Source organism: Aedes aegypti, chromosome 3 (genome assembly GCF_002204515.2).
Source record: "Aedes aegypti strain LVP_AGWG chromosome 3, AaegL5.0 Primary Assembly, whole genome shotgun sequence".
Taxonomy (NCBI): Eukaryota; Metazoa; Arthropoda; class Insecta; order Diptera; family Culicidae; genus Aedes; species Aedes aegypti.
The window spans coordinates 348,585,448-348,600,578 of NC_035109.1; the positions used below are offsets into that span (position 1 = coordinate 348,585,448).

Consider the following 15,131-nt stretch of genomic DNA (forward strand, 5'->3'; position numbering starts at 1 on the left):
TTTGTGTTTGTTGTATTTCTTCACATTACCAGCTATATTCTCAGTAGACTGATGCAAATTTTGAAGTTTTGCTACCCTATGCTTAAGCGGTTCAATTATGATAAAAATCGTTCTCCCAAAATTATAAGAGATTTGGAAGATATTTGGTTGGGCACACACCATTCAAAGTTTATATGAAAATTACTATGAAAAAGATAAATCACTTGTGCTAAGTCCTTTAACTGCTCGTCATAAGGACTGTTCATTTTATAAAGTGTACACCTTGTACATGCAATATCTTTTTAATTTATTAAGGAAATCCTAATCGGTTTTCTGTACATCGTTCGACTTATGTTGTACAATATTGGGATAATTAAAAGCCACCAAAATTATAAAATTTCACACATATATGGCACAACGTTTAAAGCGGTCGATTTTTTGAGGTTATCAAAATCAATGGTTATTAGAAACTTTCTGGAAAATTCGACAATTTATATTTTTTATTTTCAAAAACGGCTTGTTCTTCAAAAGCATCATCAATCAAAAGCCTGCTACAAAATATCAAGTTATTTTTGGAGCAACAATTCACCAGATATCATAAAATCATTTTTTCACCGATTTTTTTGAAGAATTTTTTTTAAATTGAAAGGTAACTGGTATGAGCGTAATTTTTAGGTTCAAAGTACGTCCTGACGGAAGTACGAATATAGTATTAGTATGGAAAATAACCTTTGCCATGATAGAGTCGTTTATGTAGTCCCTACCTCCCATTTAAAGTACAATAGAAGAACAAATGTTTTATCTTCAGAAGACCTCTCAGACCACAATGACAATCATCAAAATTGGCAACACTGCTGTAATGAAATCGAACTTAATTTTCACGAATTATTTTCATAATATGTTAATTTGAGATTTCTGATCAACATATTTGGAGAAAAACGCCTACAATTTGCTGTAGATCGTTAAAGATGCGAAAATGATAATAAAAGTATGAGATTTTTCAATAAAACGACCATAAAGAGTAAAATTTATACTTAAGAATATGGTTAAAACTCACGATTTTGCTCTCATTCGTACAAATATACTTTCTTCAGTAATCTAAGCCAATTTTTAACACGCTAATCAAATAAATTTTAGTCAAAATAAAGACATATCTTATATGCAAATAACCATCAGAACAGAGCTACCTATAAAGTGACTTGAGTTAATCTCTTGATTTAAACGAGGAAATTTTGTTGAAAAATGGCTCAGGGGGTCCAAAGTATATAGAGGTCCGAATTATATTCATTACTCTAGCGATAAAATCTCACATAACTTATGATCTTGCCCTAAAAGCCGTTGGTAACCGAGTGTGTAGCTCAATGCTGCTGAAAAAAACGAATGGATTTACACGTTATTCAACAATGCTAAGATAGAGGAGATCCTCCTCTATCTCTCAGTGATTGTAGTTTTCAACTCGGTCGATTAAGCTGAAAAGATGCTGTATAAACAACATTTTAGCTTAATAACTGTTATTTAGCTACCAACAAGCTTCCGAATTCTCACTCACTCTCACGATAATGGATTTCTCACCCACCACAATTTTCAGCGAAAAGCTGCCTTGCGAAATTATCCGTCTACAAAACAAAGCGAAAATACACTCCACAGATGTGAGAATTTTATTTTATCTTTCTCCTCTCCCAGGAGAACTTTTCATGTGTCCATCGCCACAAGCAGCAGTTGCTTTTATGCATCAAATTAACTGCTGCTTTCGTCAAGTTGATGTGGTAGCATGGTTAGCATGTACGCATCGCGGCTGTTTTTAGCAATGTTGTAGGTTCGAATCCCGTTGGCGGCACCAGTTTTTGTTTATCCACATAGCGATAATTCTCGAGAGAAGTTGGTGAGCGAAAATATGATGGGGTGAAAAAGAAATTATCCCCGGAGAAGGGAATGATTTTCGGTTATCCTCCATCGTAACTCTAGGGAAAATAAGTGCGAGCGAAAAAAGATTTTCACGTGAGGAAGTGAAAAGCATTCTCCTCACGTGCGAAAAATCGTAGATTTCGCATCATTGATACGATAATTCAGAACCCTGGCTATCAATGTTACTTGGGTTTAGGGCAAGATCATAAGTTATGAGAGGAATATACTGCCGTGAATCGCAAGTCAGTCCCATCTGCATTTTCGTCAATATTGAGTTGAGTTCAGTTTTCAACATCTGTTCCAATCCTCTTTCAGCTGCACTAATAAAATAATATGATTTGTTCGGAAACATTAGGAAAAAAACAGCATCTCAAATTGTCCCATAATGAAAAGTAATCGCATATCAGTCTCACTACAGACTTTCGCACCGTGGAACACAAAAATGTAACTTGTTTCGATTATCTTTATATTTTTCTCGGAAAGATATCGTTGTGAAAAGCAAGTTGTGGAAGTTTCATTAAGACTAGAACATATTCAGATCCCCTGGAATTTTTTGAATATTCGTATGGAAAACGAGTTTGAAAACTTCACAGCCCATTTTCTCAATGCCTTCTTTTTACAGATGGGACTGACTTGCGATTCACGGCAGTCTGGGTACCTATAATTTTCAACCCCTCAAGTAACACTTTTTGTATGGGATACTCAGTGTTAATTATTTTTTGCTTCCAAAACTGGAAACAGCTTCCATCATGGTGAAGGTACTCAGAAACGCATCCTGGGGGTTTTACTGTGAAAATTGTAGATCGAAGGTCTATTCTTCATCTTAAACATAAGAAAGAAACCTGAAAAGTAGTATGGTAGGTATGAATGTACACGAAGTATCTTCCTTTCTATGGTACGTATCGTCATTTTCCCTCAAAATGGAAGGTACAGCAATCCCTCCATCTACGCGCATACCACCCACTAATCTCTTACCGCATTTTTGGAGTTGTTTTATACTCCAATTTTCTTGCTTGAGGGTTCCTCTCCTCTTCCAGCGTTACTTTATTTGTAAATGGCGCCTAAGAGTATTCATAGGGTTATTTATTGATGTCCAGTTATTTTTATTTTCAAAATCTACGCTGAAAATTGAAGCAGAAATTATAGAGCACTGGAACGATGTATTAAAACGTATTAGAGATTTACCTTTACGTTACCGACCTCCAACATGGCATTTTCAAATAACTGCCATTTCGTCAATTTCCATCCGATTTTTTTGAAACCACCGTCAGTTTACTTTAAAAAGTTTCAGTTATTTGTTTTAAATGGACAATGCTGCATTCGGAACCATACCGGAAATATTCCGGGTTGTACTGGGGTTACAAGGGTGCCAAATGTGATTATTTTTTTATTTATTGAATTAACAACACTGAAGTTTTATATAAAACGTGAGATAATGATCGATTGTTATAATTTCAACATAATTTTCATAAGTGGACGGTTCCGGAACATCGTAGCCGGTTTCGCCAGGTCCAGTTTGGCGACATTTCCGTTTCATGTCAAAACATACCGTGCAACGTCTCAATCTTCTTGAATTCAAAATAACATGTGAATCAACGAAGAATAAACCAAATATCAATAGATTTGGCACCCCAGAGCACCTGACACAGATTCCGCCAGGGCCTATTTGAGGACATTTCCGTTTTATGTTCAAAACATACCGTGCCACGTCTCAATCTTCAGCAATTCGAAAGAACATGTCAATAAAGACAGAACTAATCAAATATCAATAGATTTGGCCTGACACAAGTTCCGCCTGGGCCTCTTTGAGGACATTTCCGTTTTATGTCCAAAACATAGCGTGCGACGTCTCTATCTTCATGAGTTCGAGGGAATTTGTCAATAAACGGAGAAACAATTCATTATCAACTGATTTGGCCACTCCAGAGCAATACAATTTGAATTGAGGCGAATGAACTGGCTAACTAGGTTTCAAGCTACAAAACTAAAAAAAATGCTTGAAGAATTTGTAAGTAAAACCCTTGCGGATAGTGAGCATGAGCTAAAGCACAGATGATCACTTCGTAGTTGCACTCCGTGATTGACCAGAACAGTCGAAATTGCACAGATTTAATGAATGGGGTTTGGGATTAGCGAACCATTCTCAAAGAGCACGAATCGAGAGTTCAAAGACGAAATATACCTCTGCATCTCCACAGTTGTCTTGGAAAGGACATTGGGTTAATGGGAAAATGTGGTGATAATGACGATGTGGTTATCATGGTTATCACGGTATAATTCGATTAGGCGTTGCATGCCAAACGAGTGTGTTTCCGGTCCCAATGCTCGCTTCCGCTGGAGCAAGCGATACAATCGATGGGCCGAACATTTATGACTGGATTACACCACTTTTTCTTCGCACTGCGCGAACCGGACACGGAGTGTTTGATCCTTCGACCCTGACGCTTACTCCTGCGGGGGAGGGCGATGAGGGCAGGATCAAACATGTCGCGCGTCGGTCGAGTAATGGAATGAAAAAGCGCCGCGGTTCGTTAGTAGTGTTTCGTCTATTGATCCCGTCGCTTGCTCTTGTGTGGGCGAGCGATTAGCACTTATTCGGCGTACAGTGCGATTATCGAATTAAATCGCGAATCCGATTATATCATGGATCGCATCACCAACCGTTGGTGACTCCCAGATCTTTATCTTATCCCACTAACCCAATATCCTTTCCATGACAACTGTGGAGATGCAGAGGTATACACGGTCTCTAGTAACAATGGTTGTCTAACTAACATTCCTTCCCTTCCCCGATGACCGTAAGAACGTTGCCGGTGCCGTTATTGACTTTTAAAATTTGAGCTCTCGATTTGTGCACATTGAAGAATGGTAAGCTAAACCCAAGCCCCATTCATTAATTCCCTGTGCAACTTCTGGCTTCTAGCTTCTTGCTCTGCTTTCTAGAAAATATTTACACGTGGGTACGGGAGTGATCAACTTCTCCCCACTGATCAACCACATCCCGAATTACGGTACTTTTATTAATTAAAACGAGAAACTTTGCGAACAGTTATCATGGTTCTCTTTAATTTGAATCCTAATTTAAAAATACAAAATTTATTCCAAAACAGACACATGAGGATTTTGCAAAAATGTATCATTTTGGTATTTCATTTGTCCCGTTTATATTCTTACACGTTTTGGTTAGCCTAGCTTTAGGTCACCTGCGACGCATGAATATTATTTTAGTTAACATGATTACATAATGTTTCGACCAATTTCAAAAATCTGTCTTTTAGCGCACAGAACTGGTATGAGATTTCACTGAACAGTCGTGTTTAAAGTAAGTTCTAGTAGTGAAAGTTGTACTCCGAAGCACTTAAGCTTTCATTTCAATTTCTAAAGATATATTTCAATTGAATATGAAAATGTGAGGTGAAGCGTAGTAAAGAATTAGTTCCAAGTGCTGAGATTCACTTTAATGAAGATAATAAAGTAATAAAAGTCATGCTGTGTTTAATGTTGAAGAACGATTTGGTGAAGCTTCTCGTTAAACGTCGGTTCTCTAACATAACCGAGAACAAAATCCTATTGCACTATTTGTGTCTTAACAGGAATTAATTATTCCGTGAAACAAGCAATTGTCAATCAGCTTATCGGCACACTATCGATAACCGTAAAAAATCACCATTTCTATATGCGTATTGCCCCTTATCAGCTACCATACCGTTTTCCATCGGCCCAAAGCCAACAGATAACCGATTCAGGAAAATATATTGGCTCAGACACATTTCTCTGCCGACCGTGTGTGCCATTTTCGCACAACCCACCAATAAAGTCGGAATCATAAATTCAGCTTCACAAGCGAGGACGTCGATCCTTATTGCTAGTTACAAGTTTGCAATCAGTGGAAAAAAGATGAATTCGGGACAAGGTACTTAGGTCCTGTGGAATCATTTTATCGTGAAGAATCCTGCAAGGATATAGAAAACACCCACAATGGCATTCCAAATTAGTGAATCGGCGTTCCAGTATTTGTCATCGAACAACATCACTGCAGCAAACTTTCAGGATTTGGATGCCAGTCCGAGGGACCAGTTGATTGGATATTGGGAAAATTCGCTTAAGAATCTTAGCACGGAACAGAGGACGGTTTTTACGGTGCTGGTTATTCTGGTGATGGTACTGGCCATATTCGGCAATGTGGTGACGTTTATTACCAATATTCGGAGGTAGGGTAGATTTTTTTTATGGCGGATTGGTGAAGAATCTAATGTTTAATTTCACAATAGGGAACAACGGCATTTGTTTCGCGTGTGTCTACTCTCCCTGGCGTTGAGCGATATACTTTTCGTAACAATTACGTCAATAGTGTATTTGTCGCAGTTTAATACTGAATACAATTCATTGTGGGTAAGTATCAATATGTTTCTTTTGAGTTTTTTTCAATGTTCTCACTCCGTACAAATGTGTTCCCAAGTAGGTGATATATTCGCACTCAACTTTATTTTATCTCTCTGAATTCTTTAATCAATTAAGGCGACATGATTAACGTGCAGGTTATGACTAGAAGGTCTAGCTCGGGATTTCCTGGGACAAAAATACCAGGATTACCCGAGATCTTAAAAATCCAGGATCCTGGTATATATTGCGAAAATCCCAAGAATTCCAGAAACATCAAGTTAAACATAATAAGACAGAAAATTGTTTTAGGAATCGTAATTAATGAATAATTTTGTAAGGGCTGTTTTCTTTCCATTTCTTTAACAAGAAAATTTCACTGGACATGTTAATCTAGACTAGAAATGATGGATGTCATTTGAATTCTAACCTCCATGAGTTAATATTGTAGGGACTAATTAATCGAGTTACAGATTACACACACTTCAGAAATGTGTTTGTAGGGATCAGAACAGTGAGCCAGGAAGTGTGGTTGAAAATCCCGTATGGTCACATTAGTTCATATCAAGTTGAGTAACATAGATTCATGAAGTTATTACTGTAGTTCCCTAAAGTAGCGTTTATTTTCTTGTTGGAGATGGGATCATGTAATAAAAAAAAAAATGTTGATGAAACGAGAGGCACTAAATGGATAGAGGAATATTCTCAAACATATATGGTGCAGAGCTACTTGGGCACTTCCATGATTCACTTTGGCATGGGGGGCTTTTATCGGCAGAATTATCTGAAACTTTGCAAAAAGAAGCGTTCCAATACGACGCATATTGTGGCAAAATATATGCTTTGTAGGTTCCAAAAAACCCCACTGCCGAAGTGAATCAAAAATGCCAAGAATAGGATGTGGCTCCCTATCACAAAATTTTCATGAGAGTATTTAAAAAATTGTTTACAATATGTCTAATGAAAATTCTTATGAAAGAAGAATGTCTTGTAATTCAGTTCATAAACAAAGTGCGGAATGGATTTTTTTTTATTTTGAAGTAATCGGGCTCATATTTTGCAACAATTTGATCCGTGAAGTGCATCTTACTGCCAAGTTTCATACAATTCGCCCGATAGCAGCGCATGTGTCAGTGATCATGGGTGTACCTAGTTACCTAATGCTTGAAAATTTGTTTGGTAGTTATAAATACGGAAGAAATCATCTGAAAACAAAGTTCAAAATTCCACTCAATATAAAATAAAGACCTACATTAGCGCTTTCATGATTCACTACAGCATAGGTTTTTGTTTTCTTGGCAGAATTGTCTGAAATTTTGCAATAAGTCAAAAATCAAAATCACATATTAGAAAACAAAATTCTTTTTCAAAAATGTTGAAATACGGCTTATATCCTATATGTTCTTTAATGTATCAAAATTTCAAACTTCAGTTAAGCTTCGACAAGCTTTATACTTGTTTTTAGGGAAATCCCGGGATTTAAAAAATAAAAATCCTGGTTCGGATTTTTTAAGTCTGGGAAACAAAACATAAATTACGTAACGCTCTTGGGGAGTAGGCTCAAGCGTTACGGCTCATACAAAAATTTTAAATTTTTCATACAAAAAGCGTAACGTAATAAATAGACGCTGCCTTAAAAACGGCTAGAAACGACTTCGAACTGCTAAAAACGAGTTAAAACGGCTTAAAATGACTAAACCCAGCTTAAAATAGCTTAAAATTAATGAGCATTGCTTACAACGGCGCAAAAAGGTAACAACGACTAAAAATGGCTTAAAATGGCTAAAAGTTGCTAAAAATGGCTTATAACGGCGTAAAACTGCATAAAATAGCTTAAAACGATGTAAAATGGCTTAAAATAGCTTAAAATGGTCTGCAATGTGTTGAGGTGGCTTTAAATGGGTGAAAATTGTTTAAAATGGCTAAAAATAGTTTAAAATGATAATAAATCTTCGAGCTGTTTAGTAGAATACCTATAAGTAGATGAAAAAACCGAATTTGGACTATACCATTTAATTCCACTAGAGTTTGTATCCTTTGGCAGATACGCGTATTTCGACCACAACTGTAAGGCCGTCTTCAGTGTCGTGTTTCCACTAGAGTTTGTATCCTTTGATAGATACGCGTATTTCGACCTCAAGTGTAAGGCCATTTAATTCCACTAGAGTTTGTATCCTTTGACAGATACGCGTATTTCGACCTCACAGTTGAGGTCGAAATACGCGTATGTGTCAAAGGATACAAACTCTAATGGAATTAAATGGTATAGTACTAAATTCAGTTTAAAATGGCTGAAAACGGATTGATACGTCAGAAACGGTTTAAAACGGCTCAAAACAGCATATATGCCACATATGAGGACCACGTGATTATTGAGCTGGAATCGAATTCAGGTAAACTTCAGCATTCATGAGTCCTCTCGTGGTGTAGGGGTAACGCTTTCTATCTAGTGAACAGGGACCCAGTAAACACAAACTCGTATACAATAGCGCATAAGAGTACAAATGTGGAGGCGATATACGTACATGCGCCATAAGGCTGAATGCAAGATGTACGTATATCGCCTCCACATTTGTACTCTTATATCTCATCATAAACGATGGTGTGTTTACTGGGGAGTCGTGAGCTCTATTGCAAAACATATATAATGTTTAGTTTTTCGATTACCTTAAAATGGCTTAAGGACATATCCCCATGAGTACCAAAATGGCCTCTAATATGGCACCGTACTTCCCCCTTGCTTTCCGCTCCCTCCTCCCACACTTCTTACAGTGTTTTGGAGAGCGATCACAAAAAATGATTATTTTAAGTTACTACCTTATTGTAGAGCGGTGGTTTCTTAACTGAAAGCAATCCATAATATGTTTTTCACAAATCACCAGTTTTTGAATGCAAATACGTAGTTATTGCTGTGATTTGTGTTGTAAAATACCACGCACTTCCGAATCACTTCTTCTTCACGCACCGAGATATTGTTTGCTGGCTTTTCGGTGCCCGTTCTAAAACTCACTTGTAATCGTATTTCTACTCACCGTAGCAATTCAAAAATCTAATGCGATACTTGAAACACTTTGATTATTCACGCACAATGCTCCTGGGAGCAATAAATCACTTATATTAGTCAATTTGTGCTCGAAAACAGCACCGGAACGCGAATTCACTGAGCCAACATTGTTTATGATTCGGATTCGCCGCTCTCACTGATATTAAGTGATACCAGTTTTTATGTTTGCAATTAGAATGGTTTGGATATTCATACACTTGCTACAACCACGTATTTTACAATTTCATAATACTCAAAAGGTGTACAATGTCACAAGTGTTGCAAAACATTTTTATGCGTGAGTAAAACAATGTACAACGCAATTTAACAGCAAAAATGAATATAAGATATTATGCAGTACAATTGACTGTAGAATTCAAATGCATACTGATGGCAACTTTCTCCGTCCGTGAGAAGCGAGAGAAGAGAAAAGAAAACTGCCAAAAAATAGTAAACAACACACGCATGGTGTGAAAAATGCTTATAATTTTGGTCAAAAAACATGTTTTCACTACCAATTGAAATAAATTGTGATTTTGAGTTTTTATGAAGTTGTTGATGAATTCATATCGACAATAATACCATTGTATGAAACGTGTGCAAGTAACACTACCTACATGGTTTTGTTGGTGGAGGTATACATGAAACATGATGATTTATTTTTGGCCGACGCACATAACATTGTGCTCCGCCTTGTTGGGTGGCTCGAGAGGGTGCTTTAGCGGGTGGCTCGAGTGGGTGGCAACATTATGTTTACGAGCTCAATGAACCTTCACCTTAAAAAGCTTAGACGGCTTGATATGACATAAAATGGCTTAAAGTGGGTTAAAACTGCTTGAAGCGTCTTTAAGCTGCTGAAAAGGTTTAAAACGGTTAAAAAAATGCTTTAAATGGTTTTAAACCACGTTAAATAAAAAAGTTTTTTTTTCGGATTTCTTGAAGATGAATAATCGCCTCCAAAATATCTTATAGAAAATAAGGTTTTAAAAACATGTTTGAATCGACATAGCATATTGTCTGTTTGAAATGTCCACATTTTGTATTGATTAAGACAAAGGACATAAAGTGCTACGAACGGTTTAAAACAGCTAGAAAAGACCTTAAACTGTTAAAAACGAGTTAAAACGGCTTTAAACTGTATAAAAAGATTTGAAATGGCTAAAACCTACTTAAAATAGCTTAAAACGGATGAACAAGCCTAAAACAGCTCAAGACTACTTGAAATGGTTTAAGATGGATAAAATTGCATGAAATGTTTTGAAAATCTGACTGTGGTCTCATTAATTTCTTAGATATGATTGCCTCAATCCAATGGCTGTGATAGTAATAGCTAGCTTATTAATGTGACTTCCTTGTAAACTCGAACAAAAACAAATTCGACAAACAAGCTGAATTTCTGCTTACGGGCGCATATTACCCCGTGTTCTATTGTAGTGTTGAAGGAAATATAGTCAGAACAAAAATACAATACAACGAGATGAAGACAATATTATGTCAGTTTTTGGTTTTAACGATTGCGAATGAGTGTGGAACTATCAAGGGCAAATTGAAAGATATCGGCAGATACAGACTGTATAACCAAGATACATATACAAAGTAATCTACCCACGAACGGAGCCTGGGATTGAACAAATGACTCCGTGAAATATACATTCTATTGCAAGAAATTTTATATACATTTTTCAAGCTGATCCAAGTTCGTCACATGTGAATCTATTTTCTAAAATATAATTTATCTCAAATTAATTCATAGCACTTTCAGTAGACGAATTCCATGTCAAATCGGTCAGTCACAGAATTCGACCATCTTCGATTTGCAGAAAATTTTACACATGATTTTGGTATGATACAATAAATGTTATCCATAGAAAATAGACTCGAGAATAACTTTTGAAAATGGCCAAACCATTTTTGCATGAAACTTATATGAAAATCTCTAACTTCAAAACTATTGATTTTAGAGTAAAATTGTTGTGTGAGGAAGTTGTAGTGAACCGTTTGGCCTACAAAAAAAAAATACACACTAAAAAATATTTTATGTTTTTCCATGAAAAATTCAAACATAATAATTAAATTTTAAATTACACAAATTTTCCCATTTATAATATTTTTTAAATTTTTACCATAGACTCTTGATAGCAAGCAGATGTTTGGGACAAAGTTACATGATGGAGAAATTTTTAATAAAAAAAAGTTCTTCTAAGAACAACGTTTGGTTGATTTTCAAAATTATGTTTTTTTTGTCAAAATAAATACGTTCTGATGATACAATAAGATTTTTGAAATGATTCTAAACCAAAATGATTACAAGGATAATTTCTCTAGGAGCAGCCATTTTCGAATTATTCCGAGTTTAATGAAATTAAATACAATTAATTAATATTAAAATACTTAAACAGGCCATTTTCATTAGTTATTCGCGATTCTCCGTCAATAATAATACGTTTTCGAGAGTAAAGACCATATTTCTTTTCACTTTACTTATTTTCCTTGATGAAGAATCGCGAAAAGCTAATAAAAATGGCCAATTCCAATAATTAAATTATATTTTTGCACTAAACTCGATATAATTGGTAAATGGCTACTTTTAAGAAATTCTCCATACAATCATTATGGTTCACAATAATTTCAAGATTATTATTGTTATCATCAGAACGTATTTATTTTGACAAAAAAAAAATTGAAAATCGGCCAAAAGTTGTTCTTAGAAAAACTATTTTATTAAAAATTTCACCATCATGAAAATTTGTCCCAAACATCTGTTTGCTATCAAGATTCTATGGTGACAATTTAAAAAATATTAAAAATAGGATTTTTGAGTAATTTAAAATTTAAATTTTATTTTTGATTTTTTGATGAAAATAAACAAAATATTTTTTCAGCGTGTATTTTTTTCTTCTAGTCCAAACGGTTCACTATAACTCATTCATACAACATTTTTCTCTACTATCAACAGTTTCGGAGTTAGAAGTTTTCAAATAAGTTGCATGCAATAAGTTATAGGCCATTTTCAAAAGTTATTATTGAGGCAAAGTGATCAATTTTTCTATGGAAAACACTTATTCTACCATACCAAAAACAAAAAAATTGAAGATTATGTTTTTGAATAATGGCCACTTATGCTATTTTGGTTTTACATGGCCCATTAGGGTGGAGCTTGTTTCCAAAAATCTTCCGTAGGCAGGATTTACAAAGTGGAAAATGATCATCGGTCCCAAAATAACATCCTGTGAAAAAATGAGAATTTTCGGTGAAGGTTTATAGGTGGCGCAAAGGGCGTAAGTGCAATTTTCCCATTCTAGTGAACTTCGGGTTTACGGCATTCGGGGTGATGGGATTCGGGGTAATGGGGTAGAATCGAATTCTCCCCAGCTAATCATATGCTTATTCGGGTTCATAGTAATCAGTCAGTGTAACCTATACAAGGGCCAAAAATCGCATGTATAAATATATTTCGTCAAATATCATCTAAAGGAGTAGAAATATCGCAATTTTGAGGCGAATTTTTGCACTTAAAGGTCCTAAAATCACCAAAACAAGCTGAAAAGCATACCAAATTTTTTCAAAGTTCACTAGAATGGGAAAATTGCACTTACGCCCTTTGCGCCACCTCTAAACCTTCACCAAAAAATCTCATTTTTTCACAGGATGATATTTTGGGACCGGTGGTCATTTTCCACTTTGTAAATCCTGACTACGGAAGATTTTTGGAAATAAGCCCCACCCTAATGGCCCATACACACATATAGTACAGATGAAGCTTTCAAAACAATATTGCTAAAATGCAAGTGTTGAAAAATGTGTGAAACATAAATTATTTTTAATACTACGCATAATCCTGCGCTGGAGAAATCTGCTTCAATCGTGAGAGTGAGCGAGAATTCAGAATCTTGATAGAAAGCATGGAAGCTTTTTAGGCTTCATGTAGTTCACTTTGACATCATCTGAAACTCGACAGTTAAATGCACTTACATACAGCGCTTATAGTAACATAAAAATGGCTCAGAGCTTTGACAATTTTACTGCCTATAATTTTATGTATTTTTTATGGTTTTCGATTTCACAGACCCTCGGAGAGCTAATGTGCACGTTTGCCCCCTTCTTCCAAACGATGGCCGTGCTGGTGGATAGTATCACTTTGGTGGCGATCGCTCTGGACCGGTACATGGCTGTGGTGCGACTGACCAAGGGAGCTTGGGAACCCAGCGGCGTATTGTGCGTGGCCTGTGCCGTTCTGATATGGGGCCTTGCAGCCGGAGTATCCAGCCCAATGCTAACCTTGTACCAGATCTACCACGTTATCGTACTCATAGCCGATAGAACCCATTCAGACGTGATTACGGGTTACTTTTTAGCAGAAATATGCGCCACCGATAAGAGCAAAAATGGATACTACTTTGGAATTGTGTTCACTGTGATCTTTCTACCGCTGTTATTATCATTCCTTTGGCTCAACTCTATCATCGCTAAAGAAATCTGGATTCGAAGGAACCCACTTGACAATCGCAGCAAAGTGCATAAGAAATCCAAAACTGGCATGTTCACCGACAGCACAGGGGAACGCAAAACCACCTCAACCAACATCAGCTCGAGCAATGCTTCGGATCGTCGTCCTCCTTCATTTCCGGTACGTCACACCGCTTACTCCGTCTCTAAGTGTGTGTGCTCCAATTGCGTAGATCAACACTCGCCCCCACAGGTGCCTCCCCCACCACCTCCCACAGCTCCCAGCACCAGCCCGGCGTCCAACAATCGGAAAAAGCGCCAGCTGCGCATGTTCAAAGCCATCGTGTTTATCATGTCGGTGTTTTTCCTGTGTCGATTGCCGACCTGGATATTCCTGCTGATAAAGCTGCACGGCACTGCCAACACAAACACCTTCTGGATGCTGCACTACATTTTTGGGATAATGGCCATGCTGAACTGCGTGCTGAATCCGCTGATCTACACCTTCCTGGGGGAGACGATCAAGGTGACGGTGTTTCTCAAAACGATGTGCGAACGCTTTTGGGTGGATCCTTGCCGCCGAGGAGCTCAACGGGTGAGGACCAAGTTCTCTGAGCATGTACACAGTGGCAAAGGGGAAGTTACACTGCGGGTGGGGAAGAAGCGACCGCATCAACAGCAAAAGCAACGTGACGGAATGTTTAGTGGAGATTGAGGGTAACGATGGAGGTTAGTGTGAAAATGTAATGTGTATGTTGTTTGCAACAATTTTTGAAAATATAAATGTGAATTTGTTTTGTGCAGCTTTTGTGTTAGTAGTTATTTCTGAGTATTTTGAAAGAAACTTCCCATTCTATCGAAATATTCCATGTGATGTTTTTGGCTGAAATAAAACAAAAAGAGGAAGACGTTCTTCTCAGCTAGTAACCTGTATCACATGCATTATTTTAAATTTTTATTGAGTGTCTTCTTCTTTCTGGCGTTAAGTCCCCACCGGAACAGAGCCTGATTTTAGCTAAGTGTTCTTGTGAACACATTCACAATTATTATCATAGAGCTTTCTTTGCAAATTAATCATTTTTATATCGTGTGGTTGGTATGAAAATACTCTATACCCTGGGAAGCCGAGAAAAAAATTCAACCCGAAAAGATCCTCAACCACATTCGAACCTATGACCCTCAGCTTGGTCTTGCTGAATAGCTGCACATTTTTCACTATGGCTATATGGGCCCCTGAAAAGTATCTAATGCCTGTTTAAACAAGAGAATTAAATTTATGTTTTTTTATGATGATGTTAGAAAACTAACTTTTTTATGTTTAAGTTAGTTCGAAACTAAATCCTTTTTGAACCTGAACCTTTGTAGGTTCATGCAGTTA

At 36.7% G+C, this 15,131-nt stretch overlaps 1 protein-coding gene across 1 annotated transcript; it reads left to right on the plus strand.

Annotated features, from left to right (window-relative positions):
- The first annotated feature begins 5,606 nt into the window (after nucleotides 1-5,606).
- Nucleotides 5,607-14,556, plus strand: LOC110678930 (neuropeptide Y receptor type 5). Its single transcript, XM_021852598.1, has 3 exons — nucleotides 5,607-6,095; nucleotides 6,156-6,276; nucleotides 13,374-14,556. The coding sequence occupies exons 1-3, from the start codon at nucleotides 5,863-5,865 to the stop codon at nucleotides 14,466-14,468; spliced, it is 1,449 nt and encodes a 482-aa protein (XP_021708290.1). The 5' UTR covers nucleotides 5,607-5,862; the 3' UTR covers nucleotides 14,469-14,556.
- Nucleotides 14,557-15,131: the final 575 nt, after the last annotated feature.